A 27,685-nucleotide genomic window follows, 5' to 3' on the forward strand; every position below is an offset into this window, starting at 1 on the left:
AGCAAGGAGAACCCCAAACCACCTGAAAGCAAATACCTGGACAAAAGGGCAACTCCTGCTTTCCCCAAGAGCTGCCAGGCCACAAACTCTGCTGTCCTCCTGTCAGCTTCGTAGGTCTCTTTCTGGCTGAGGATGAACACGAGTGGTAGCCCAAGCTGTAAGTGAACGGTGGAAACCTTCTCTGGGTCCTCCGCAACCTCTGTCTGGAGAAGAGACATGGTCATACTGTAGCGCATCTCCATACTGTTGAAGGTGCCTCAGCTCTTCTCCTGCACAGCCCAAGCCACCGTGTGTTCCCCAGCCACAGAAATAGTGATACCCTCGAGAAAAAGCCTCCAACCCCGATACTAAAACATCCATGGAAGCAGAACCCACCCAACCCTGGTTAAACTGTTCCAACCTGCCATGATCCTCCCTGTTAAAAACCTGGGCTTTACTATGCGTGTTCTTTGTCACTTAGCAACTCCAGATGGCAAATCCCCATTAATTTTTATATATCTGGCATCCATTCCCCAGAGCAGTTTGAAAACCCCGGCCGCAACATGCAAGAGCTGGCATCCTCTCCCTTCCTGCCTTGGACGTGCTGCTTCATGACAGCACGGAGCTGCTTAACAAAGCACCTTCCCTCCACGGGCCTAACCCAGGAGGCTGGGTGAAGGAGGCACTTCCCAGCTCACCTACCCATCCTTTTGGCTGGGCAGAGGTGTCACCAGTGGGAACTGGAGGCCTGCTGAAGTTCACTGCCCAGTGGGAAGAGGAGATAGGATGAAGCCTCCTGTCCCTTGTGCTCACCAAGGCATGAATCACTGGCATCCATCTCCCCAGGGTGCTGAGACTCCTGCGGGGAGCCTAAAGGAGCGGCTGAGGACTTTAGGTTTGTCTAGTTTGGAGACAAGGAGGTTGAAGGGCAACCTCATTGCTCTCCACAGCTTCCTGAGGAGGGGACATGGAGAGGGAGGAGCTGAGCTCCTCTCCCTGGGATCCAGTGACAGGACATGTGGGAATGGTTCAAAGCTGCTCCAGGAGAGGTTTAGATTGGACATTAGGAAGCATCTCTTTATCATGAGAGTGCTCAAACACTGGAACAGGCTTCCTAGAGAGGTGGCTGATGCCCCAAGCCCATCAGTGTTTAAGAGGCATTTGGACTATGCCCTTAATAATTTGCTTTAACTTTTGGTCAGCCAAGAAGCAGTCAGGCAGTTGGACTAGGTGATCATAGGTCCCTTCCAGCTGAACTGTGCTATGCTATGCTATGCTATTCTATATGTCCCAGTAAAGTCCAAGGGGCACCTCCACCCTCTTCCCATTCATGGTGCTTACAGACAACTGGAGGAGCACACACCGGTGCCTGGAAAGGTCTAACCAAACTGAGCAGCGCAATGGAGTGTCGCTCCTATCCAGCCCCATGCCTCTTCCTTGCTTGGACCCAACTTGGGAGTTTTGTCATTAACTTCACGGGGAAGGAGCAGATTCTCACGCTCAGCCTTGCCCTCTGCTCACACTTCCCTCGTCCTCACGTCCCCCCCAGCTGCCCTCATGCCTACAGCCCAAGTGGCTCCTCTTCCCCGGTCATACCACCAGAGGAGCCCCCATGAGCTTGAGGTGCCTGTGGATGTTGAGCATCGTCAGGGCCTGCCCCATGGCTGTCCTCCTGCAGGGCTGCGCCAGGTCCGTGGCCCGCTGGCAGTGGCAGAACAACAGCCGAGCAGACACCACATCAGGCTCATCATCGCTGTGAGAGAGAAAACAAAACCCATGGTGAGCTAGGCACCACCATAGGGTTTTAATACGCCCTGACAGAATGGCCGTGTTTGCTGATATCTTCTACAGGGCAGATGATCCTCAAGTTCAGGGTTTGGCAGGCTTGTGGGACATCTTCGAGACTCCTATTACTAACAGGTACAATTGTGTCCAGGTGCTTTTCAGAATTGTGCTAGACATCTAACAAAACCCCTGGCTCATGGGGTGTAAATGATGTCAATCCCAGAATATTTGGCTCAAGAAGGACACAAATTAAGCTTTTCTCAGTGGGACCAGCCACGCCACTCCAGTGGAGATCCTGGCAGAAGGACAGCTGAAGTACAGCTTTGCTCATGTCTTTTACCTCACTGACAACATCTTACAGAGTGTATATGGAATATTCCACCTTTTGAACAGCATTGGGTTTGGCTGCACCGAAGGAAGCGGTGAGATGGAGTTCCCTGGCTGGTTTCCTGGTTAGTGGTTCCTGCTCTGGTGTTAGCCTGCAGGTCAGCTTTGGGAGGTCACATTTCTTTCCTTACGCACCCATTCCCCACCTCTAAAATAGGGATCACCTTTTTGTAAAGGCTTTTAAGGTCTCCCTGTGGAAGAGCAGGGTTTAGTATTAAGACCCCAAAGCCTGCCACCCCGGTTGGCTGAAGGCTATTCATGTTGGGGAAGCCACCACCGTTTCATCAGCTGAGGAGATGGCCTGCTGGTGCCCTCTGCTTTAAGCAGAATGAAGCAAATTCCTATCCAAATGACAACCGTGCCATCTAGTGGCAGACACAAAATGTTATCCCTCATCACTGCCCTGCAAGGATGGGGTGGCATCTTGGGGAAGGACAGCTTTGGTGGCTGCCCTGGTGCCACCTGTGAAAGCAGGCAGATCGTTGTATAAACGCTTTGCTGAAGATGCAACATGCCATGTGGTATTCCCACCTTCCTTCTGCTCCATTTCCTGACTGCAGTGGGCCACAGCAAACCAGATCTGACTGTCCACCCTCGGCGTAACACCCTAATGCCATCCCAGATTTGACCTGGGAATCGGAGAAACCAAGAGTAGAGCAAACAGCACAGGGGAGCAGCTCTACCTGGTTGGGGGTGCGTGTGTCTCTGGACATACCCAGTGTCTCTCAGCAGCGTTGCCTCAGTTGTCAGAACAAACTGGTGGACGGTCCCATAGACAAAAGCCGCCTCCATCACGGCTCTGTGCTCTGGAAAGAGAAAGGCAAGACAAACTCATCCCAGCTCCCTCCAGATCTCCCTCTTCACCCTTCCCAGTTGTAAATATCAATGCCCAGGCTTTCAGAAACTCTCAGGAAAAAGTTCTAGCTGTTTGAAGACACACTATGAAGGTAACTGAATAAGTGGAGCTGAACCCAGTTGGTGATGCCCAGTAAACACCCAGATGGTGTAAGTGAACCCATTCTGCTGCATAACCAGAGGTGGTCTGCCAATGGCTTTGTTTATTTATTTATTAGGACGGCAACCCCTGGCTTGCTTTCCCTCTCAAGTCCATCTCTGAAAGTTTGTGTGCTCCCAGCAAAACTTTTCCGGTGCGCCTGATCCCATTGGAAACACACCAAGACAGGCAGAGGCGGAGAACTCGTGTCTAGGTGGCCCTTTCAGGTTCTCTTGATCCTCCATTTGCAGGATTTGGGGACAGAAACCCAGATCCCTTCCATCTTAGTAAAAAAGTCTCTGGGAAGAGGGCAAAGATGAAAAGCTGAGCTTTAATACCTGCTGTCCCAGTAGCTGGTACATAGGCGAAGACCATGTTTGACCTCCCTTTCAGTGCATTTTCAATGTTCTGAAGATCTGCCAGTGTTTCAACGTATTTAACTTCATTAAAGAGCAGGGCACTGAGGAGTCAGAAAAAACTCATTAGCACCTGTTTCGTTTTAAGAGCGAATTGGGCAGATTGAAGATTCACAGCCAAATACAGCTGCCCAGATGTGTGCTGGTGAGTCAACTCATGGGCATAGATATAACAGGGTCAAAGCACCCCAAAGAGAGAAGCAGCCTTCTGCGTGGCTGAGGGCAGCCTCTGGAATACGTGGAGGTTGTATTTTTGCAGAACTTTATATCAACAAGAGAAAACGAAAAGTAAATTATTTCACAGAGCTGCACCCGGTCTGTACTTACAACAAAACGTTAGCAACAACGGAGTTCACGTCAAACAAGGCATCGGTAGGGAACTCTCTGATCAGCATGCTGCCTCTGGGGAGGGAAGAAAGAACATCACCAAAGAAACTATGGAAGACTAGCTACACGTTCTTAATTCATTTTCGCTCTGCTGAATACCTCCAGGTATCTGCTGGAAAGAAAATGTCAGAAATGTGGGGATTTCACAGGACCAGGGGTCCAGGCAACGCTGTTTCAGAGAAGTCACCTCTGCCATTTCATTCAGCTTCTGGGGACTGCTGCTGAGAACCACAGACCGACAGAAGGTCTCTATATACCAAGCATCACCCTGCAGACCCCCACCCCTGCTGGAAATGTTTCTGCGGGTCATATACAACAGTCAATGAGAACTGAGCTCATACACGGAGAAGCTTCCAGCTGTATCAGGAACAGTGCGGCCAACAGGACTGGGGCAGTGATTGTCTCCCTGTACTGATGAGGCCCCACCTCAAGTGTTGTGTCCAGTTTTGGGCCCCCCACTACAAGAAAGACATTGAGGTGCTGGAGTGTGTCCAGAGAAGGGCAATGGAGCTGGTGAGGGGTCTGGAGCACAAGTCTTGTGAGGAGCGGCTGAGGGACCTGGGGGTGTTCATCCTGGAGAAGAGGAGGCTGAGGGGAGACCTTCTCGCTCTCTACAGCTCCCTGAAAGGAGGGGGTAGCCAGGGGGGCTCGGTCTCTTCTCCCAAGGAACAGGCGATGGGACAAGAGGAAATTGCCTCAAGTTGCGCCAGGGGAGGTTTAGGATGGATATTAGGAAAGATTTCTTCACTGAAAGGGTTGTCGAGCATTGGAACAGGCTGCCCAGGGAAGCAGTGGAATCACCATCCCTGAAGGGATTTAAAAGCCGGGCAGACATGGTGCTGAGGGACACGGGTTAGTGGTGGGTTTGGCAGTGTTAGGTGGATGTCTGGACTCGATGATCTTAAAGGTCCTTTCCAACCTAGACGACTCTATGATTCTATAACCTCTTGGAGAGACCAAGAGCTAAACCTTCACATCCAGGGCAGATGAAGTAACCACGCCAACAGGAAGAGGACCAAAGAGTGTTTCTTTCAAGGACTAGACCCAAAACCTAGTGGTCTGAGCGTAACTCTGGAGGAACCTGGTGGCGGAAGGCCAGAAGGACAGAACACTGATGGAGGACTTCCATCCTCACGGTTTCATGTGGCAGCAGAGCCCTCTGCTGCTCAGAGGAACGTGGGGCAGGACGGGAGGTTTCACACTGAGGACAAAGCATCTATTTTGCCTGTGTTGGACCTATCGGGGGTCCTTTTCACTAAACTCTGTGTATCACTGCTGCCCTCATGGCTCCTGTCTTCCTACGCTGCCATCTTTGATCCCTGACAGAGTTTCCTCCAAAGACTTGCACTGGGAAGCAATCACAGTGTGGTGTCCCGAAAATCCCCCTCACCTGAACAGGTAGGCTTTCCTTAACGTATTTTCTTTCCCACAGTATCTTGAGACATCCTCTTTGCGACAATTAACCTAGACATCGAAAGCATCTAATTAGACATTCAGCTCCACAAATGACTACAAGCATACAGCGCTACAGCCTTCTTCCATTCAAGGGTGTAAATACAGCCTTTCCGAACCTCCTGGGGGAGAAAATACAATAAAATGGAATCCAGAGCTGGGGGCTGGAGTTTGTGCTTCAGTTTTCCAGCTCAGCCTGCCTTGAACTGGGTCAGATGGGATCAAGAGATCTTACGATCTGCCCAGCATATGCAAAGTGACAGATTGCTGCTTGCTTATTAAACTCACCCTGTATCTGGAGGAAATTAAATACATACACACACATATATAAGCACTTCTTATTATCTAATTACACTTGCCTGAATATGTAATTCCCTCACCTAAATCCGCGTAAGATTTCCACTAAAAATCCCTTCATATGAAATATTTATAGCACTGAATTGAAAAGAAGTGAACGGACGCCATCCATCCCTCTTCGCCATTTGAGTTGGCAGGAGGGAGCCGTGGAGGGAGTCGGGCAAGTCCCGCCTGAGTGAGACGAGCGGGCTGGTGCCCTCCTGGGCACGCTGGGGACCGTGTTCTCCCTTGTGCCATGTCCCTGGGTACAAAGCAACAACCCGGCAACTCCATGCACCCCATGCGGCTGCTGGGAGGCCAGATTAGATCAGTTAAACCTGGTAAGTTGCCCAGGAAAAAGACCGATCTGCAGGAAAGATGTGAGTAGCCGAATGTCCCCTAAACCCATGAATGCAATCAGAGTGCACAAGTTCGTCTACTGGGACTGGACTGGGAGGTCAGGGGCAGCTCAGGGCCGACCGACAGCACTGCCAGCCCTCTGCTTTGCTGCCTTTGGAGACGCAGGCGCAACATTGAGCCTCTCTGGGACGCAGGGACCTGCCCGTATCCCACAGGCAGAAGATGTGACACCACCCACAAGCAGCAGACATAAGGCCAGGGCAAGGGATAAAATGGGATGCCCTGCTCAGCCAACATCTGTTTTCTTGTGGGGTCCCATAAGAAGAGTCGAGAGAAGTTCTGGCCACCCCACAGGAAGCCCCACAGAAATAACCTGGAGAAACAGCCTGTCCCGCTCCTTGTCCCCTTTACCTTCACCACCGAAATGCCATAGTCCTGGAGGGCCTCGGCCGAGTTCTCAATCTGCTCCAAGAAGGGCTGGGCACCAGGAGAAGCTGAAACATAAAAAAAAAAAAAAAAAAAAAGCTGGTTTCCATCCCTTCCCCTTATGGAGGAGGCGGATGAGAGCACCTTCAGGGCAAGCACTGTCTGCATTCTGGCGTGGTACCAGCATGCTAGCGTCCCCGTCCAAACCTCCCTGGGACATCCGAGCAGACCAGGGTCAGGGCAAACAGGGAGCCATGGTGCGCTGCGGGTGGAGGTGCCTGCGAGGATGTGGCTGGGGGAGACAGAGGCCGGGACTGGTTTTGTCAGATGGGTGCTGCTGGGCTGGGCTGCAAGTCCTCAGAGTCAAGAGCATCCTCCTGCCATGCACTAAGACAGTGCTTGACACAATACAGTCTTGCTCTCACTCAAAAAGTAAGGTGCTTACTGAAACAAAGGTATGGGCAACAACAGAAATGCCCACAGACTCCCCACCTTCCTTTCTAACATGCTCAGTGCTGATGTGGGAGCTGCGTTGGTGTCTCAGCCCACGCTGATGTCTCTGGGAAACCATACTTGGGAGTCATGAAGGAGCAGAACAAGAAAGGCAAGGCCAAGGATCTCCTTCTTAGTTCCTCTGCGTGCAAGGGATCCCCCTTTTCCTGGGAGGTACCATGAAAAAAAAAAAAGAAACCCAGCCCTGTCTGAGGGGACAACTCCTTAGGGGGCTGGGTTTCTCTTCCATGGTACCTCCAGAAAATAATCCAGGTTTGAAGAGGTTTGAAGGAGTGTGCCTGGGGACAGAGCAAGGGAAGATCCCACCCCAAAAGGTCTCTGCCTGTCGGGCAGTGCAAACTCAGATTTACCAGCTGAGCTCAACTGGCTCTTCAAAAATCACTTTGTGTTCAAAAAGCTCAGGAATTACCTCTTCATTGTTCCGCTTTCACACACACCCTCACACGAAAAGGGCTGAAAGCCCAGGCTGGTGTAAACACACACTGTCAAATACGTACCGTGATGGCTGAAATAAGCCAGGGATGCTCTGCCGGCTTGCAAGCTACTGAAATACTCCTGGGGGCTCAGCTCCTGCAGCAGCCTCGCGCTTTCCCGCCTTGGGATGGAGGAAGCACAGAAGAGCAGGAAAGAGAAGGAAGAAACCCATCTGTCCTTTTGGGCTGACATGGCTGTCACCAGCTCCAGGCACAGGAGAGTCACAACTGGGAAAAAAAATCAAAACCACATATATATATATATTATTTATATAAACACAAACATATATATACGAGTGTCTTGTATTTAGGTAGGCGCAGCGTGACTGTAACTTCCAGATGTGACACAAACATCTTGAGGACGTCATGAATTAGTCACTAGAACAGCAGGTGATTCAGACAACTGTTAAGATGACAGCAAAGGCTGTCATCTGAGTGGTATTTATATGAAATATATACTGAGTGGTATATATAAAAGGTACCCTTTCCTCTGAGCAGTATCTGCAAGTGCATGGACACTCAGTGCTTTCAATTTAGGGCTGTTTTTCTTCCCTCCTTTTTTTCTTTTCTGACAAACAGAAATTAGATGCACAGGCAGAAAACAGCGACAGCGGCATACAAAAAAAAAAAAAAAAAAACCACCCAAACTGCCTCAATTCTTGTTAAAAAGCTTTGAGGATGCCACTAGGATTGTATGTGCCACTGAAAGAGGTGTTCACAAAGGGACGGGCCACGTCGCTGACCTCCGATCAAGCCAAATGACATGGAGAGGTCCCAGATCCCTCCCCCAGCACCTGCCCCATCTCTCTGCCCTTCGAGGTTTCACCTCCACCAAACGGGAGAGGGGTTCATGCAAACTCCTCGGGTTTGTCACGTCTTGCTTGCTCCAGCCTCACGTTATTCTGACGTGGGTGGCACGGGAGCCAAACCCATGACCAGGCTGGAGGGCAGTCCTGGCAGCTTCCCTTCCACGCCAGGTCTCCACGTGGAGCTGGTTAGGAGAGGAGCCAAGGAAATTTGTGAGATGCTTCAGAGAACAGGGCAAAGACCAAGCGTGCGAGTCTGCTGCCAGGGTTCACCAGCAGCCCTCCCCACCACAGCTATGTAACTCTTCTCGCTCAGGTTAAAGGTCTCAGGAGAGCTTCGTGTGGACAACCATCACGGGATGAGAAAACACCTTCTTCCCACTTCATTCCCCTGTTTAATACCAGGTTCCTTCACAGCCTGCTCTTCAGGAATTGGTCTTTGCCGCCGAGTGCGCTAGAGCGTGGCTGGACACTGGTCAACAAAGAGACAAAGCCGGAATTGAAGCCATGTAGAAGCTGTTTGCTTTGCATTGTGAGCCGCAGCTGTTTTCGTTAACAACTGCCCCTGTGTCCATGGACTGTCATTCCCTCCAGCACCCCGTCAGATGCCGTCAGCTTACTATCGCTGCTCTGTGACGAACCCAAACTCAAGCGCTCAAAAAACAAGCAGGCAAAGTCCCTCTGCCTTGCTCCAAGAGCGGGGAGTTAGCGAAAGCCAGGCATGCTCAACCTTCTCATATAGGCGAGGAGTTTGGATCAGGCCTGAACGGCACACAGGAACAAAGCCAGAGCTGAGAAAAGCATGATTTGTTTGTTTGTTTGTTTTAATCTGAAAGTCTCCACTTCTCACCCTTCCAGCTTTGGGAATTGCCAGGTGTTTCTGATCCTTTGCCCTTCCATCTGTTCCTCTGGCTTACAGAGGTGACAGAGATCGGGGCTTGGGGGGATGATGTTTATTAAATGACAAACTTGGCTACGGCAGGATGGAAAAGTAAACACAATCCTGGCACATGGGAACCAGCCTGGGTCAAATGGGAGAGCTTGCTGTCCAGGAGGCAAGGCCAGAGGAGCAGCCTCCAGTGATTTAGACTTCAAAGATGGCATTATACCTGGAGGAGGGTGCCAGCAGTTTGAAACACAACTCCAGGCTCTACCCAGCCCCGATCTCTTTTCATGTCTCCTCTGGCTCTTGCAGTTTTTCCAGCATCCACCTTCTGCCCTCTCCACATCCCTATCCACATCATGATGCTGCTCCCCTCCTTGCACCTCTCCCGAAGTCACACAGAATCCCAGACTGGCAGGGGTTGGAAGGGACCTCTGGAGAGCATCTAGTCCAAACCCTGCCAAAGCAGGGTCACCCAGAGCAGGTTGGACAGGAACGCATCCAACCAAAGTTCTTCCTCATGTTAAGATGGAATTTCCCCTGTTCCAGTCTGTGCCCATTGCCCCTTGTCCTGTCGCTGGGCACCACTGAGAAGAGTCTGGCCCCATCCTCTTGCCACCCGCCCTTGAGATATTGATGAGCATTGATGAGATCCCCTCTCATCTTCTCTTCTCCAGGCTGAACCCCCCCAGCTCTCTCAGCCTCTCCTCACAGCAGAGGGGCTCCAGCCCTCCCAGCATCTCTGGGGCCTCCTCTGGCCCCGCTCCAACAGCTCCGTGTCCTTCTGCTGTTGGTGCCCCAGCGCTGGAGGCAGCACTGCAGGGGGGTCTCACAGAGCGGAGCAGAGGGGCAGAATCCCCCCCCTTGCCCTGCTGCCCACACTGCTGGGGATGCAGCCCAGGCTGCGGGGGGGTTCTGGGCTGCCAGCACATGTTGCCCGCTCGTGTTGAGCTTCTCATCCATCAACACCTCCAAGTTCTTCTCCTCAGGGCTGCTCTCCATCCATCTCTGCCCAGCCCAGATCTGCGCTTGGGATTGCCCCAACCCATGTGTTTATCCTGCATTTATCCACAAACGCTGTTTCCACCCGCAGTGCTGCCAGGCCCTTCGTGCACAGGCAGGCGGCACTTTTCACCCAGCAGCGTTTTAAGGACGTTGCAGATTGCTGCATAATCAGCCTGCGGCACAAATCCGCGCCAGGGCAGCTGACGAGAGCGGAGGCAGAGCCGGCACACCACATCCGAAGATAACGGAGCTCCTCTCCCCCAGCTTCTGACCCCCTGCGTCAGATTTGTCTGTTTTTCAGTGGACACGTGAGACAGGGGCCTGCATTCAGGGGATGAGGACGGGGCGAGGGGCGGCTGCGGGAGCAGCATCTCGCCGTGCAGAGGTGGGAAACACAACTGACCTCAAAGCGCATCCCGGCCTGTTGCCCAGGCTGCTTTGCCTCACTGGGGTTTTTCACAGGGATGCTCCATCTACTGCCACTTCCTGGAGAGTTTCACTTTCATTTTCACTTCCAGGTCTCACTTCCCGGCATCCAGCATCCCTGCTGGGCCTTGCTGGCCAGCCCAGGCTGCGGGAGGCACACGCTGCAGCCTTTCCCTCTGACCACACCGGGAGAGGAGCCCACGGTGTCACCCACTGCTGCTGTCCCGCTGTCCTCATTCAGTCTGTCCCTGGGGACCAGCCCCCCCCAAAAGTCCCTGGAGCTGGCAGGGATGATGGACAACTGTGATGATGGACAACATTGCCGAGCTGCCTCCAAGGTGGCTTAGGGATGTCACCTACCTGAGTGTCCTGAGCTGAAGTCCTTGTCCCTGGGTGTCTTGAGCATTCAAGGCTGGCGTCCTCCTCCCTCCACCACGGCTGCTAGGAGAGCATCGCCCATCCAGGTCTCCCCTGGGCCTCAGCAGTCCCCTGAAGTCGGTGGCCTGGCTGTAGGGCTGGAGAATCTGGGGTGCCAAAAATACAGACGGGGGGGTGTCCAGTCCAGCGCTTCCAGCGGTGGGATCTCCGAGCCCTGAGCCGAGACCTTGGTAGCGGGATGCTCACCCACCTTGGGCTTTCCCCACAGCCACAGGGATCGCTGCCCAGAGAGAAAAGACACCGCAGACCCAACCTACGGCAGTGGGGCTTCCTCCCGCACCCCGGGGCAGGCTGCAGGGGGTCCTCGGGTCCCCCCAGCAGCTCCAGGGATCCCTCGAGGGACGCTCCCCCGTCCCCGGTGGGCACACCGCTGCTGCAGCCGACCCCACCAGGCGGGGGAGCTCTCTGCCCGTATTGCAGCGGGGCCCCCCGGTGGCTGAGGAGGGTCTCCAGGGCCGCTGGAGCGCCGTCACAACGCGCACCCCCGTTACAAGGCGCACCGCGGGGCGGGGAGAGGCGGCGCCTCCGCTCCGCCGCTGCGAGGGGCGGGAGAAGAAAGGGAAGGCGGGCGGCGGCGGCAACCCAAGAAACGAGGCGGCGCGCGGGCGGGGGCGGGCCGGTGAGTGACAGGCGGCGGCGGCCGCCACTCGGGGAGGCGGGCGGGCGCAGGGGGGGCGGGCCGGGCGGCAGCCAATGGGGAGGGCGCGCTGTCAGGAGCGAGCGCCTCAAATAATCGGGCTCAGCTGATTGTCCCCGGCAGAGAGTTGTTTGGCGGCGGGCGGGCGGGCGGCGCAGCCAGGAGGGCGGGCGGCGGAGGAGGAGAAGGAGGCGGGGGGCTCCTCTTTGTTGTATGGGGGTGTCCAGCCGGGGCTGAGGGGAGGGGAGGGCGCGGCGGGCGTTGGCGGGCCGTTGCCTCCCCTCCTCCTTCTTTCCCCCCCCCGCCCCTCGACCCCGGCGCTGCTGCCCCATGAGCTCGACGGCGGCGGCCCTCGCTGAGGGGGCGGCCCTGGCGGAGGGGCCCGCCGTGCCCTACGCGGTGGAGCTGGGGCTGACCGTGCTCCACACGGCGCTCTACGCCGCCCTCTTCCTCTTCGCCTACCTGCAGCTCTGGCTGCTCCTCTACTACCGGGAGCGGCGGCTGAGCTACCACACGCTCTGCCTCTTCCTCTGCCTGCTCTGGGCTGCCCTCAGGACCACCCTCTTCTCCTTCTACCTGCAGAACTCCCTGCAGGCCCTCCGCCTCCAGCAGCCCTTCGCCCACTGGCTCCTCTACTGCCTGCCCGGCTGCCTGCTCTTCTCCAGCCTCTGCCTCCTCAACCTCTATTTTGCTGAGGTAAGTTGTTTTTGTTTGGGGGGTAGAGACACAGCAACCCCCACCACCACCACCCTTTCCCCTTCAGCCACCCCCCCTGAACTTGGAGGTGTGCTGAGGTGTCCCCCGAAGCCGGGGTTCGGGGGGGGGCTGTGTGGAGGTGTGCCCTGGGCCAGGCTCGGTGGGAGAAGGGTGCTGAGAGGTCTCCTCTCAGTGCAGGCCTTGGGGCAGGTTGGGGGGATGTTGGGGAGATGCCCTGAATCCAGGCTTGGGGGGATATGGGGAGGGCACAGGGATTATGCCCTGAATCCAGGCTGGGGGGTGGGGAGGGATGGGGGGGTGAGGAGAAAGCATGCCCTGAATCCCGGTGTCAGGGTGGTGGGTGCATGGTGTGCAGCCCCCCCTGGGTTGGCTTTTGAGGGGGGAGACCTGAATCTCCCCATGCCCTGAGTCTGGGGTTGGGAGGGTGCAGAGATGTGCCCTGCTCCCCAGTGGGGCTTTCCCCTTTGCAGCCCTACAGGGGAGGTCTCTTAGGGGACTGTTTTGCATATTATTTTTTTTAATTGATTCCCCTTCTCTAAAGGGGACCAGAAAGTGGCAGCAGCAGGGGCTGCTCTGGCCTGGAGTGATGCCAACCATTACGTCACCAGCTAGAGCCTCTTCTGCTATTGTTGCTGCGCTCCCTCCTTCTCTCCATCGCTCCGCTCTGAACCGGGCTTGTTGTTCTGCAGCTTGTTGTCACACACACAAAAAAAAAAAAAACAAACCAAAACCCTGGGATCCCTCTGCCTCCCCAGACAACAGCCCGCGGCTGGAGAGGTGGGCCCCTTCCGAGCACAATGATCGCTACTGGGACAGTGCGGAGCTGCTTGTTATTGTTGCTGAGCTGTATTCCTCCTTTTCTGGGTTCCCCATCACTTGTTTTGTGACTATTCTATTTTTTCAGTCCTCCTTTCTCTAGTCTTTTCACTTGTCTTTATCTTTTAAAGCCTTGGCTCTCCCCTCCCCTTCTTCCTCTGAATATTTTGTTTCTGCTCCAGTTTCTCGTGAGCAGCCCTTTGCTTGCCTGCCTTCCAGTTTGGTGACTTGTTTCATAAATAGGCAGTACTTTCCTTCCAGCTTTGTTGTTGTTGTTCAGATTCTTTGCTCTGCAGCTCTCAGCTGTTTGCCAGCCTCACAAAGGAATCGCTAACACACAGCGAAATCGCTCCATCGCACCGATGTGTCACCGATGGGAGTTATGATTTCATTTTCCCGAGGACATCAACATTCACATGATAATGTGAGACTTGGAGCAATTGGGTTGTTCAGCTGTTTTGGTTCTTCCCCCTCTGACACAAACACCTGGAAGCTGGGGTAAACTGCCCGTTGCAAAAGCTGTTGGTGTTAGATATGCTGCTGATCAAGTGGCAGCAAAATAACAAGTGGTGCATAGTGTGCATAATCCATCTTGTCTGTTAAAGGGAGTCTGACCTACCAATTGCTCCAACCAGTGGGTGCTTTTGTGTCCCTCGAAAGACAAGCAGAGAAAGGGATCCCATGTTCTGGTACCACAAAGTGGCTGGATTTCTGTTTTCCTCCAAGTCTCACTGGACTTGACAGAAGATTTGCCTCTCTGCAGCTGTGTTAAAAGGCTCCTTTAAAGAACAGCAAAGTAAAGTCAAATAGGTTCTCAGGCTTCCCTTCCTCCCAGGGTACCTGTTTTTCAGTGGACTCTGGCTGAATATACCCCATTTCTTTCTCCTTGAAGACCTAGAGCCAAGGGAAATCCTGTTTGAGGAAATAAGACCTCAGAATCTAGAGTGGGGAAGGATGAAATGACTTACTAAAATGGGTATGCATGTGTAGTTACAGCGAGGGTCTGACACTTGGCTGTTGCAAGCAGAACAGGCGTCCAGCACTTTGTGGTGTTTGTGGGTGGTGGTAGGGAAGCCTGCAGCTCCAGAGGTTTAGAGAAAGTGCAGTGAACAGAAAGCTTTTGGTGTTTTTCTGGCTTCCATTTTAACAAAAGAAATGATGTGAGTGGTGATATTTGGCTTCCTCTGCTTGGGGAACAGGCTGATAAAACTAGTGCATCCCTCCCTTGACAGAAGGGTGCCATGTGCTGGTAGCTGAAATGTTCCTGGCTTGGCTGTGTTCAGTGTTTCTCTTAAAGCACAAGAGGCATTGTGTTAAGGGAGCTTAGGGTGTAATTAAAGAAGAATTGTCACTACCTCGAGGAAGGAGAGAAGCTGAGGTGGAACCACAGCAGTTTAGCTGAAGTGGCTCAAGATCTAGAGAGGACTGGTATGTTTACCAGTGTGACTTCAAGCAGAACCTGCTGTGGGTGGCCCATCCATTCCCAGTTCTTTAAGGGCCAGTTGGTAGCAACCTGTAGAAGGGCACTGGGCTTCTGCTACTCTGGGGGCAGTATCCTGGTCTGAGATCGCCTCAGATAAAAGCATAGGCTGCTTTTGTGTGGAAGGCCTGGCTAATTGTCTGTGTACACAGTGCCTCCTTTGTGGAAATGCTGGAGACGTGGCATCTGTCTAAGCAGTGGATGAAAATGTAGCCTGTGCTGTTATTTGAACTAATCTTGCTTGATTTACGGAGCTCCCCAGGCTATTTACAAGCTGAGGATGAAATGGTGCTGGGTCGGGGAAGAGCTCAGGGAAACAACACATACCCATGGAGAGCTAGCATTATTTTGCACTCCAGGCTGTTCTGGGGCTGAAATTCAAACTTGTGAAACTGTCCGGTGTTCCCCCTTTCTGTGGGGAGAGGGTATCCTCTTCCTATCACCTCCCAGCCCCTGAGATTCCTGAGGGGATGTGGAAGCCTGACCAAATGCGTGTGGGATGCTCATTTGGTGGTGACAGTTTCTTTCTGTCACCGCCTTACTTCCACCTGGCACATCAAAAGGTGTGATGCCCTTTTGCTTGGGAGCATCTCATCCTCTCTGATTCAGCTTGTAACAGAATGAGATCCTTTCCAGGAAATCTGGAGTTCACAGGTTGTCAGGTCAGAATTCCTCAGATGTGTTCCCAGTCTTGCCTAAAACAGGCAGAACCAGTGGTTCGGATATCCAACCTGGGGTGCTTCTCTGCCTTGCTTTTGGACTAGCTCCTCTGCTGCCAGCTAGACATCTGCTTGAGTAATGCTACCTTTCCCAAGAGCCTGCCAATTCCTGCTTTCCCCCAGGTCATTGTCAGGAGCACAGCACATGAAATGTAGCCACAACAACCTCCATCTTGACCCTTTCAAGGACCTTCTTGAGCATTTGGCATCCTGGACTCACTCGGGAGTCAGCAACTGTGTGCAACAATGAGTAAGGACTTCTGCTGGAGTGGTGAGGCTCTGACAGGCTGCTCTGCCAGACTGGTGTGGCCATAACCCTTAACCTGTCTGGGTTTCTTTAAGTGCTCCATCTGATTAGATGACATCAGCCTTTCTTCATCTCTTGCTGCTCTAATTGCTCTGGAGCAGACAGGCATGGAAAGAGCATCCAGCCTGGGAGCTGTTTGTCCTTGCTGTCCTGTATCTTCCCGCTGTCTCAGATGGAAAACTGAAAAAGCCTTCATCTGTTCTTGCACTTTTCCACCTTCCTTATCTGGCAGACACCTAGCATGTGCCCTCTGCCTCAGAGGGACAGCTGGTAAGGGGTCACTTAAAACCAAAACTGCTCCATCCCATAGCTGGTGATTCCCATGGGCCCCATGGGAACAGGTGTCCATGCCAGCAACCAGCTATTCTAGGAAATCAGGGTACATGAGTTGCACCCTGTGTTCATGATGGCATAGGATGACCTCAGTATTAGTGGGGATGGTGAGAGGTCCTCCTCACAGATAGTTCCAGCTTTTTCTCTGAGGAGCGGGTGTGGGCTCAAACACTTGTTTTGGGGTGTAGTCCCAAAATAGTCCATGCTCTGCTCTGGTACTGAGTGACTGTGGTGAAAGAAGGAATGTAGCTGTGGATGTTCTTGCAGCTGAGCGAGGGCTGTGTTCATGTCAAGGCAGGACATGGTTATGTCTTGCATCTGGAGAGCCTAAACTCATGATTTTGTTTATGGAGCAAAAGAGACTTTGGTTCCATCAGACAGACAATGACAAGTTGCTGGTGCTCATGGATCTTTCAGATCTGTTGTGAATAGCTGCACGAAAACCAAGCTGAAGTGCTATTGGAGGCTCGATGTTAGGGCTGAGATCCTGGCTTGTACAGATACTGAAAGTGGCCCTTAGAACTACCTGTGGGTTATGGTGTCTGTCACTTGTTGTCATGTCTTTGCAGCTGTGACACATCCAGTACACCTCTGAAGACTGAGTGTGTTTTTAATGCTCTGAGAATGTACCCTTAGCAAGTTTACTTTCTGGACTCAGTGATGTAAGGCATTCACTTTTGTGAAATATATCCAGGCATCACAAAAACAAAAGCCCTCAGCATCACAGGGCACTTTGAGGTCTGTAGCTTTTCTCGGCCTCGCCTTCCTCCCAAGTCTGTGGCTGATGTGAAGTGCTCAAAGGACTTGTGGCTCCGGAAAGACAACAGGCTCTGAGTGTTGCCTAACTGTTATAAAAGGCTTGCTTAGGAGGACATGTTCTCAGCCCTCCTGCTCTGGGCTAGCAGAGACCTTGTTCCTTGTTTTCAGCAGGCAACTGATGACTTTTGGAGCCGGCCTCTCGGCTAGGAACTGGAGGCACTGTTCAGTTTGCAAGGGTTGCTACTAGCAACTTGGCATCATGCACCTGTTTCAGGGCAGGGGTCTGTATTTCCTATTTTTATGAAGAACAGGACTGCTCCTGAGCTCTGTGTGCTGGTTTCTTCCCAGCAGAACCCACTACATCAGCTGTCCTTGGGCTTTGAAAAGCAGCAGTGCTGGAAGGCTTGCAAGATTGTCTCAAGGGCAAGAACCCAAAGGTGCATTGTGAACGCTACTGGTGTCACCTACTGACCTATGAAGAAAAAAGCAACCTTCAGATGAGTTATCATGTCTTAATAACTAAAACCACTGTAAACCGAGTGATGCCTGTTCTTTTCCCGAAGTTACAGGACTAAATAGCTGGGGGCTAATAGAAGTGTAAGGCTGGTGCCGTGGTCTCCCTCCGCTTTCCGTGGCAGCGGTCCAAGTGTGAGTCTCAGGTTGCCATTGCACTCTTAACCCTGAGACAGCTCTGTGTGCCTTAGTCCCCAGGGCTCAGGGCCACAGGGGTGGGTCTTGGGAGAGTCCCTTGCTCAGGGCTGCTGCAGAAGCCAGCATCTTCTTTCTGTTAGCCATTGGCATTTCCCCGCTCAGCTGAGGGGCTGTTCTCATGCAAGGGCGATGAGCTGGAACACAAGCCAGGGACTCTTGCTCAGCTCTTCAGAGGCTGCAGTGACAGAGTGTTTTTCTGGGAGTCAGAGCAGCAGTGCAAATACCTCAAATGGACTTCCATGCTCCACAAATGGGTGCTGAACCAAGAGGTTTCCCAGCTGGATGTTCTTGATGTCTGTTTTGACACTCCCAAAGCGCTTGAACATAGCCTACAGGCAAACTAGGCACAGAGGGAGGATTCAGGGATTTTTCTGTTTTGAAGTCACCACATGGTCCTTCAAGGCCCAGGTTTCCTTGTAACTCAGATGAGCTGGATCAGACCCTCAAACCCTGAAATGTCTCTGGAAATCCTGTTGGCAGAAGCCTGATTTCTGAAGCTTCAGAGTGCCATCATGACCTCAGTGCTGACTGGAAGGCAGGACCCAAGAAATCCCATCAGAAAAAAAGCTGGCTGAGGCTGCCTTGTGAGAGATGAGTGATTCTTCACTGCAGCCACAGTCTGGAAGCTGACAGGGAGGACTCCTTGCAGAAGCAGTGAAACTAAACCTCCACACCTGGGCAGCAAGCTCACAGTGGTCTTGTGTTCACCCCACAAGTATATGTCTGCTGGACCTGGCTAAATGGCTCTCTACCTCTTCCCAAGTTCCTTCAAAGTCTCTAGTCGGGACACGAGCTTTGTCTGAGGCTGAATGTGACCTCAGCTCTGGGGTCTGCACCAGGATCTGCCTCTTTCACAGGACAAACCCCAGTTCCTGCCATGGCTGTGCTGAATCTGTGTGACAAGTGAGCTCCATGTAGCTCTGCCAGCATGCTGCTTGCCCTGACCATGTGGGAGCACCAGTTACCTGTCCTCTTGCGGTGGGACCCCTGTGCTCCCATCTAAGCTGTGACTTGGGTGTGCGTCCGCACCTTCCTGAGCTGTCCATATGTCCTTAGGCTAGAAGTCCTGCCCCTGTAGGCTTCAGTAGCAGCCACTCTCCAGCCCAAAGGGACATGGAGGCTTGTCTGCCATACTGGAAAGGGTGTTGTAGGGCTGCCTGAGTGTGAGATGATGGTTCTCCTCTAGCCTCAACCCAAATGGCTGGGGGTGCAGGCATGGGTTCAGTACCTGCAATCCGAGGAGAGGCCCGTGAGTTTTTGCTTTTGAAGCATTGATCCTTCTTGTGCAACTGTCAACTTGAGTCTCCTAATCCCTTGTGCAGTGAGGAGATTCACAGAACCCAGATCCACTCTTGGACAGTGCGTGTTGCTTTGAAGAGTGAAACAGTCTGTAAATGACTGACATCTTATACGTTTGTCTGTCAAATGTGCTGTGGAAATGGGCCTTCCACCTCTACAGGACTTCCTGCCATCTCAGAGTTACTTTTCAGGTGTATTTGGCCTACAACCATCTTCAGGATGGAGGAGCTGCGAGTTCTAAATGCGTGTTACAGCCTGCGGGTCCATAATCTGATACCAGAGGGCTATTTTAGATCAGCTATTTGTCTTGCTAAAGCACAGCAGCTGAAGTGGCCTTCTCTAACAGGGAAATTGAGCATGATTGAGGTTCTAAAATATGCAGCACAGAACACTGGGCGAAGCAGATGTATTTTTGAATGTTCTTAGTGACTACTGAGTACTAAACTCCCTGCTTTTCTTGAAGTCCTTAGGTGTGGTGTTATTAAAGTCCTTGTTACATATGGGATATTAAATACTTTTATAGGGACATAGTTTAGTGGTGGACTTGGCAGTGTTAGGACTCCATTGTAAAGGTCTCTTCCAACACAAATGATTCTATGGCTACTGGACACCTACATTTGGGCTTGGTTCTTGCAGGAAAAAAAGAATACCAGTCTTTCTTGCAAGTGGGTCTGGTTGCAAGACTTGGTGCTAATAGATAATCTAGAGTCCTTCAAGATGTCCAGCTGGATCCTGGCTCTGCTGTTGTATATGCCTTTACTAAGGTTAAAGGAGAACTGTAGGTCATGTTAAGTAATGCTGTGTAAATCTTTCCCCTAGGTCATATTCAAAGTGAAATGTGCAGCTGAATTCAACAAGTACAAGTAAGTGATACTTTCCTAATGTTACCTTCAAAGCTGGCTTAAGGTGAACTTGTGCTGCAGTGCTGGGAATGGGAACTTCAGACCCCAAAGACTGAACAGAGCTAATGCCACACCTAGCTGTGCTCTGACAAAGGATCAGTCTTGTGCCTTGGAGTGGAGCTTCAAGTGTACCAAGGAAGCTAAAGCATATGCTGCATGCCTCCATCAGCATCCCAGTACTGGTGTTGCTCACAAACCACGTGAACTCTCAAGGTCATCCTGAGTTGTCCTACCCCAGAAAAGCTCTGCAGAACAAGGCTTGAGTAATAGGTGGGACCTGTGTTTGTGCAATCCAGGTGCTTCCTAGCCATTTCCAGGGAAACCCACAATGGAAAATGCAAGCTCCAGTGGCTTTCAATAAAGAAGTTGCAGTGGTTGTGATGACTCATAGCTTATTGACTGAAGTTAATGCAGAGCTAGAGCAACACTTAAAATCTGCAAGATAAGAACCTGACTGTCAGAAGATGAGTCTTGTAACTCATGACTACTTACACTGCTCATGCATTATGAGAGCAGCTCAAACAAACACTCTGCAGACTTGCACTGTCAATAGAACCACTGAAACGAGACAGGAGGGTGGTGGAGAATGGCCTTAGAATTGTCTGACTTCAACTCCTTTATTTTTTTTTTTCTTTTCCCCCACCATCTCTCCAGGGTCCTGTTGTACCTGGGCTCTGTATTTACCAGCCTCCTCTTCTTAGTTGTGAATTTAACTTGTGCAATGTTAATCCACGGTGAGGTCCCGGAGAACCAGTTGAGGTGGACAGTCCTTGCCCGTGCCCTAGTTAACGACAGCCTCTTCATCCTCTGTGCCATCTCGCTGGCTTGCTGCATGTGCAAACTGGGAAAGATGTCTTCAGCGAATGTCTACCTCGAGTCTAAGGTAGGTAAATGCCTTGTAAACTACACTGGAACTGCACTGTTGTCAGCTGGATTGTTAACTGGATCTGTGTGTGCTTGCTCAGAGCAGTGCTGACCTGGTTGCACCTGAGCTATTTCTGCTCAAATACTCCTTCCAGTGTGGAGGTGGCAGCTCTTGGACTCCTCCCTCCAGAAAGTGCATGCTCCTGCTGTAGCAGCGAAGTGCCCTGCACGTTTTAAGGGAATACTTTGTCTGCAGCTTTGGAGCTGCTTATGCGTTTCAGGTTTAGAGGTACAATTCAGGGTTTGTCTGCAAGAGGGTTCTCTAAGGAGTAGCAGATGCAGTTTCGGCAGCATATTGTCACTAAGGACAGTAAAATCTGCAGCATATTGTTATCTCTGGCAGATGCATGACAACTATCTGCAAAGGGGATCCCCCTGCAGCAGTCCAGCTTTAGCTGCCTGCTTGCTTGAGCCAGAGGCAGTGCTCACCTGTCCTGGATGAGATGAGCGTCTTAGAAGGGGAGGAAAAGTTGCTGTAAATCCTGCCCCAAGGCAGAAGGACAGATGAGGGTCTAAACATACATGTCTCTTCTCCAGCAGGTAGGAAAATGGATAAGCCACCAGCAGTCTTGTGTTAGTGTGGCAGTAGGCCGCAATTAAGTGTGTGCTTAAGCTGTCTCCTCTTCCTCTGGGAAGCCATATCACTCCTATCAAAGGCAGTGACTCCAGGGTGGGCATCTGGCCTGGTGAGAAGGGCAGATGTAGTCTCTTGATGAGCCTGGAAAGATCTATAGAAAAACTTGAGCCCTGAGCATGGGGAAGCACAGCTCAGGGAAGCCAGCTGCCTGGCTCTGGTACTTCTGAGCTACTGCCTTTTCCCAGTAGTATAGCTCCTCACCTCATGTGGTCCGAATCACCTCTTTCCCGGTGTCAGAATAAGGTCTCCTGCAGAGACCTTATTTCCAGTGTGTCCTCAGTCAGGTGAATCTGTATGGGCTGAAACCACTGCTGAGGCTGGCCAGGGTGTAGAGCTCCTGGTGGCTGTCGGATGCCTCTGTCCCCCCTCAGAAGAGGGTGACAAGCAGCCTTGCAACAGACACTGATGCAAAGACATTCTGGATCCTGACAACTGCCTTGGGTTGGTTGGAGGCATCTCCTTGCTCCTTAGCGGGCCATCTGCGCGACCACTCAAAGTCCATTGCCCCTTCTTTTAGAGAGGGTTGCCAGAGCTGGGCTGACAAGGTTGAAGCTGGGGCTTTCTGTAGGAGAAGTCTGGGTCTCTTAGGCAGTGGAGAGCATCGGTGGCTGCCCAGAATCCAGGATGTGTGGGGGCCATAGGTACTGGGACCAGCTGCCTACCTGGCTCTTGTGACAGCTGTCCACAGAGGCGGCAGATTGCAGCTGGATGATCTGAAGTGAGACAGAGGAGCCGTGACTAAGCTGAGAACCTGCTCAAATCCCTGCTTGCACGGGCCAGGTACCCAGCTCTGACTGGATCTGGACATTAATTAACTTATCAAGTTCACCCAGCAGTGGTTTATGAATGCAGTAACTTCCTCTAGTTACATGCCTGAGGCTGCCTGTGGGGCCTTGCTCTTGTACAACACAGCGCTAAAGCAGCCTTGCTCTCAAGTTGAATACTCAACCTGACTGTCTGGTAAAGGTCTCTTGCATTCAAATGCTGTCTCCCTTCCCTGCCTTGAAGGCATCCCCCGGCTTTGTGTTGTGGAGGAGCTGCAAAAATAGGGTGGGGATGAGCAGAAGTGTTACACAAATGCCTGAAAAGGTGTCCTGCCTCCTGAACTCCAGCTCTGAACCTGCTGACTCAAAGCAATGCAGGAAGGCTGGAGGGGCCCAGTGAGGCGGCTGCCTCCACCACGGAAGGTAGGAAGGTTTGAGCCATTTGATGCTTGAGGAGGCTGCGCTATTGAACCGCTGCCAGATCCTATACTGTGGTCCTTGTCTGCTGGAGACTTGCTTCACTAGCCTTTCTGCCTCTTATTCTGCTCTCCTGAACACCGTGGACTTGGCTAACAGTGCTAGAACAGGCTGTGTTCTTGTGCTTCGGTGCTGCCACAGGGGCCTGTCTGTCAGCAGCACTTTCATGATGACTCTTCCAAGGCACTGTCTTGAGCAAGTGCTGGAAAGCTAGGAAAGTAGAACTGGTGTATCCATAGCTTGGATGTGGAGCAGGTCAATGAGATGAGCTTCCTGAGCAGATTTGTCTCCCTAACTACAAAGGCAAGTCAGCTGCTGAGATGCGTTTGCCTGCCCACTTCCTGGCTTCTGCTCTGCAGTGACTTGGTGGCTACTGGTAGCTATTAAAAGGCTGTATTTAAGGGGTGTATTTAGCAAAGAAACGGAGACACTTGCAGATCTTCAAGTGGCTGCTTCTCCCATGGCTATCTGTCCGAGAAAGGTAGGACCTTCAGGGTACCTCATGCAGCTGTCCCTCTGACAGCACTGCATCTGAAACACTGTGGAGAAAGTTGTTCTTCACCAACACAAGACAGATAGTAGGAGGCAGATGTCCCACAACATCTAGCCGCCCTTTATCACACTGCCTTATTTACAGTTGTGTTTAGCAAAGCCTGGTTTGTCCCACAGCAGCGCCGGGGTTCAGGTGCTGGATCTGTCTCCCTGTTCTCAGAGTTGCCCACCCCAAATATTTGGGCTTCCTTCCTAGATAAATGTGTTCAATGTGGGGGTGCTGAACTGCTGCAGAGTGAATGAGCTGGGTGGACATCTCTGCTGTAGAGTCTGATCAGGGTGTAGAAGCAGCAAGTTGATTTTCTTAATGGTTGTTGGTTGGCCTTCAGGAGACCACCACAGAAAGGCAGTGGGTGGGGTGGCATCTCTCTGGACTACCAGTTTGAAGCTGACTGATGAGATCCTGAGTGGCACTCCTGTGCCTCAAGTTGTCCCTTGCTCCCTGGTGACACTGGCTGTGTAGCTCTGCTACTGCAATGAACTCATCACACAAGGAAGCTCTTAGCCAGCTCTGAATATTTTAGCAACAACATACAAATGTTCTAGGTCATTCTTGCCTGCACAGCTTCTCACGCATTTAAGGGGAAGGCGGGGGGCGTGTGTGTGGAATTCTGGCTTTGTAGGAAGGTCTGTATTAAAACTGTTTTTCTTCCTGCTCTAGGGAACATCTGTCTGCCAGGCGATTCTTGTGGGATCTGTAGTCGCTCTTCTGTATTCCTCAAGGGCTTGCTATAACCTGGTAGCTGTGGCCATATCTCCCGACAATGTTCCTGGTCCTTTTAACTATGGCTGGGACAACCTTTCAGATAAGGTAAGTGTCTGTGACACCAATCCAGAGCTAGTAAAGTGACAAGCAGTTACTCTGCCACCCTGTGAGGGCATGTGTAGGGGAAAAGAGCTTTGGGTAATGGTGTCTGGTTCTCGACATCCCCAGGTGAGCTGGATTTCTGCCTTCAGAAGCTGTGCTTGCTCTCTCCACCAGAGCAAGCTGGAATCTTCCTCTGGCTACTTCTTCAGGCAGGATCCCCTGTTGTGCTCTTCAGTTTTAGCCTGCCAACTCTTCTTTTGGGGGAGAGGAGGAACAAGTCAACTAGAGCAGAAAAGCAATGCTTAATAAGGCATGGCTGTGTGCAAGGGAGAGTCACTGGTGTGAGGAGGGAGCTAACAGTACCCTGGTAGCACACTAAAGAGAACTATCTCACTAAAAACAGTAGTCGAGTAAGGGTCGCTATTCTGGTTTAGGGACTCCTGTCTTCATAAAGAGCTTCTCTGCATTCCTAGTTCTCCAGAGCTGTGTGCAGTGTCCAGCTTTGGGAGCTGTGTAGGTCTACTGATGGCTAGGATTATACAGAGACCTCTAACTTCTGTCCACAGGTGCATGTAGAAGTGAGCAGTGAAGAGTACGTGGTGTTTGGAGTGGTCCTTTTCCTCTGGGAGCTGGTGCCAACGACTTTCGTGGTGCTGTTCTTTCGGGCTCAGAGACTGAGTCAGAACTTGGTAGGTGTGAGCAAGCTGCTGTAGCTTGAGGAGTCCCGAGGTGCCTGGGGTATGGGTACAGGCCTTTAGGAACACTGTCAGAAACATCTCACTTGTGGCCCATCTCCTTTCTCTTTAACAGACTCCAGCGGGGATGGTCAATAGTCACAGCTACAGCTCCAGAGCCTACTTCTTTGACAATCCAAGGCGCTACGACAGCGATGATGACTTGTCACGGCTTGGGGCCAGAGAAGGAGGGTAAGTGTTGTGCTGGGCAAGGGAAAGCCCAGCTGCTTTTCGGCTGCCCTGTGTGGACGCAGCAGAGCTCTTGGCTTCTGCTCTTAGGAAAAAAATTTTGGTCTAAGAGGCAGCTTGGGCAAGGTGGATGGGCCAAGGAGCCTTCTGACTAAGCTTGGGTTTGTTCCCTTCTGCAGCTCACAAGGAGCTGTTTTTATGAGATAGAAGTGACCAGCTCTGAGGGGTGGCTATTGCTCTGCGTGCTGGCAGGTAGAAGTATGCAGTGGCTACAGAGAGGAGGCCTCATCCAGGAGGGCTGATCCTGCTAGGATCCTTCCTCAGCTGTGGGGATGGAGGGCTCTTAAATGACCTCCAGAGGAGTTTCTCCACTGGGAAGTGAGAGGCGGTGAAGTCCTGGGAGGGACATGATCCCTGGGAGCCAGCTGGGACAAAGCTCTGCAGGAACACCTGGTACAGGGGAGAATGGTCTGGTATGCCCAGCAGAACTAGGGGGAAACCTGACAGCCTTGGCTTTCACTTGCTGCTCAGGGTGTAGTGGGGGGTTCAGAGGTTCTGGCTTTTCTTGACCAGTGGTGTAGGGCCTGGTCCTCTTCTCCTTGTACCTGTTTCATCAAAGCCAGGTTCCTTGGAGATGCTGTGCTTGCATGGCATAGTGCGCTTCTGCAGACCTGGATACTGGGAGCAGAAGTCTTTCCTGGCAGTGGAGACTAGCTGCAGCCAAATTACTCATCTCTAAGAGTCTGTGTCTGTTTTGTTTTTTTTTTTTTTTTTTCCTGTCTCTCCTCCCAGCTTGGCCACCCCCCAGTGCTCTGGCTGCTATGGGTCCCTGGCTGGCAATGACAACTACACGGTGGGTCCCCATCTCAGCGGAACGGTTACAGACAGTGCCCCCTTGCTCTTTGCCACAGGCGGCTCGGAGATGAATAATCACCATAGCTCATACCCTGCACCACAGAACTGAAGAGGCTGTGAGGTCCCTTTCTTCCCCAGAAGTGGCATTCATGTATAGGATTGTAACCTGGTTTTCTCTTTCCTTCTTCCCTGGAGTATCTAACTCATCGACACAAACATTCCACTACCTGCTGCAGCTGTAAGTGGGACTGAGCCTATGGCTGCAGGCAGTAAGCAAGAGAACTGTGACTTTAAGGTACCATGTAGCAAAGTGAAGCTGAACTCTCTGGAAGCTTTTTCTTGGTCTGGTCTTCAAGATGTTGGCAGCTAAATGCACCAGAGCTTCCTCACTAGAAAAGAAACATCAAATGCATATTTGCACTTTTATCTGCACACTTGGAAGGAACGGAATCTTGCTCAGACCGCGCTTGGTCTGAGACTGTTCTAGTTATTCTTTTAATTGCACATCCATAGCTGGGAGAGGCACTGTCTTCCTGCAAAGACGTGTTCCGTGAAGTACTCTGCATCCTGACTCACTTGGGAGTGTGAAGCTCTGGCCGAACGTGTTACAGGCAGGGCCTCCTGCGGTGAATGTTCAAGCATACTGTGCCATATTCACACCTGGCAGGGCTGATGCCTCTGGGCTGAGTGTGGTCTTGCTCTTGACTGCTGGGCCTCGTTTCACCTGGTTGCTGAAGTGTCCTGCCTAGGACTGTGGGCTCAAAGCTGGGCTCTAGGCATATCCTAGCGGACGCCTGGGAGGGTGAGATCAAGTGCTCCTACTGGCATTAAGATCACTATGTTGTAACCAACCCACTAGCTCGTGGCAAAGGAAGAGGGCTGGCGTGGATGGAGGGGGCAAGACTTCATAGGCTGCTGCCTTCTGGGAGAGCTTAGAGCTGGCTCGGCGAGAGCGTGCCTGTAGGAACACGTGTGGCCCAAAGCACGTGTAAAACTAGGGCTGCTTTAACTGGTGGGTGGCGAGAGCAGTCCTGCTCCCTCTTCCTCTTCACCCGCCGTGGGGCTCCCCTTTCCCCCTCAGTATTAAATTGCATTTAGCAGATAACCAAGAGTTTTAACCTGAAGCGAATGTGAACCAGTGGGGTCCCCACAGAGGTGCGGGAGGTGTCTGTCTGCGGAGGCAATGCCTGCTGTTGCAGAGGGAAGTTGCAGATGGTGCAGAGAGCTGGTCCCTGGGCTCCTTCGCTCTCCCTTCCCCTGCCATGGGGCAGGACCGTGGGCCTGGAGTCCTCCCACTGCCACAGGAGCTGTGTCAGCAGGCTTTGGGTGTACACAGGGTTTGAGTGTGTTGGGTCAGTCTGGGAAGAGGTTTCTCTGTCTGTCTTTAACCAAAATTGCCAAGTTTGACTTGGCCTGTAGCTCCATCTGGCTCTTGGAGATGACGCTTGGTGTTATTCCTGGCTTCCTGGGGCTGAGCGAAGCAGCTTTGGACACAGCCTTGGATGGAGGCACTGGTCCAGGGAGGGCAACTGCTCTGACCTCTAGTGACAACCTGAACTGGAACTGCTTTTCACATACCTAGAGCTGCTCCCGCTGTTCAAACCAGAGTCTGACACTGAAGGACCCAGCTGGGGTGAAGGACTTAGCTGGGCAGGGGCTGGCGTGGTGCTGTGGGACGTGGGGCTGGGCTCTGGTGCCGGAGGCAGCCTCGGTGTCCACAGCTGTGTGTGAGAAACCCCCAGCACTGGGGCAGCCCCGGCCTCTCCTCACTTGCTGTGTGCTCACTGGTATGGCCTGGTCACCCATCACCTGCATCACTTGTACTGAGCTAGATGTCACTTCTCACTGAGAACACCCAGACCCTCTGTGTGGTTTCCTCGGCTGGCTTCTGGGCCTCTCCTTGCTAACCTGCTTCACTTGTGCTGGCCCAAAAAAAAAAAAAAAAGAAACCCCTGCTGCTTTTTAGAGAAGGCTCTGAGGGGGACAACTTTCGGCACAT

The 27,685-nt window shown here is 52.2% G+C and overlaps 2 protein-coding genes across 2 annotated transcripts in view; one reads left to right on the forward strand and one right to left on the reverse strand.

Moving 5' to 3' along the window:
• Positions 1-11,558, reverse strand: part of TXNDC16 (thioredoxin domain containing 16) — a 38,526-nt gene extending 26,968 nt beyond the window's left edge. Inside the window, exons 1-10 of the mRNA XM_063333862.1 lie at positions 11,257-11,558; positions 10,989-11,152; positions 7,533-7,736; positions 6,508-6,590; positions 5,339-5,412; positions 3,889-3,963; positions 3,484-3,605; positions 2,867-2,957; positions 1,576-1,732; positions 37-203 (exon numbers count right to left, since the gene is read on the reverse strand). Of these exons, the coding sequence (XP_063189932.1) occupies positions 37-203; positions 1,576-1,732; positions 2,867-2,957; positions 3,484-3,605; positions 3,889-3,963; positions 5,339-5,412; positions 6,508-6,590; positions 7,533-7,736; positions 10,989-11,034 (1,019 nt within the window). The 5' untranslated portion in view covers positions 11,035-11,152; positions 11,257-11,558. The remainder of the gene's footprint in view (positions 1-36; positions 204-1,575; positions 1,733-2,866; positions 2,958-3,483; positions 3,606-3,888; positions 3,964-5,338; positions 5,413-6,507; positions 6,591-7,532; positions 7,737-10,988; positions 11,153-11,256) is intronic.
• Positions 11,559-11,795: 237 nt separating this feature from the next.
• Positions 11,796-27,635, forward strand: GPR137C (G protein-coupled receptor 137C). The gene is made up of 7 exons (XM_063333863.1): positions 11,796-12,399; positions 19,664-19,707; positions 20,401-20,629; positions 23,762-23,911; positions 24,475-24,597; positions 24,719-24,834; positions 25,624-27,635. Exons 1-7 carry the CDS (start codon positions 12,034-12,036, stop codon positions 25,793-25,795), a joined length of 1,200 nt encoding a protein of 399 aa, XP_063189933.1. The 5' UTR covers positions 11,796-12,033; the 3' UTR covers positions 25,796-27,635.
• Positions 27,636-27,685: the final 50 nt, after the last annotated feature.

This window comes from Chroicocephalus ridibundus, chromosome 4 (genome assembly GCF_963924245.1).
Source record: "Chroicocephalus ridibundus chromosome 4, bChrRid1.1, whole genome shotgun sequence".
Taxonomy (NCBI): Eukaryota; Metazoa; Chordata; class Aves; order Charadriiformes; family Laridae; genus Chroicocephalus; species Chroicocephalus ridibundus.

What these genes read in the sequence shown, in the direction of transcription:
- GPR137C (XM_063333863.1), top strand. Translation starts at nt 12,034, where the DNA reads ATGAGCTCGACGGCGGCGGCCCTCGCTGAGGGGGCGGCCCTGGCGGAG. An exon ending in TCAACCTCTATTTTGCTGAG is followed by an intron (nt 12,400 to 19,663) that starts GTAAGTTGTTTT and finishes TCTTTCCCCTAG; the next exon opens with GTCATATTCAAAGTGAAATG. An exon ending in GGGACAACCTTTCAGATAAG is followed by an intron (nt 23,912 to 24,474) that starts GTAAGTGTCTGT and finishes TTCTGTCCACAG; the next exon opens with GTGCATGTAGAAGTGAGCAG.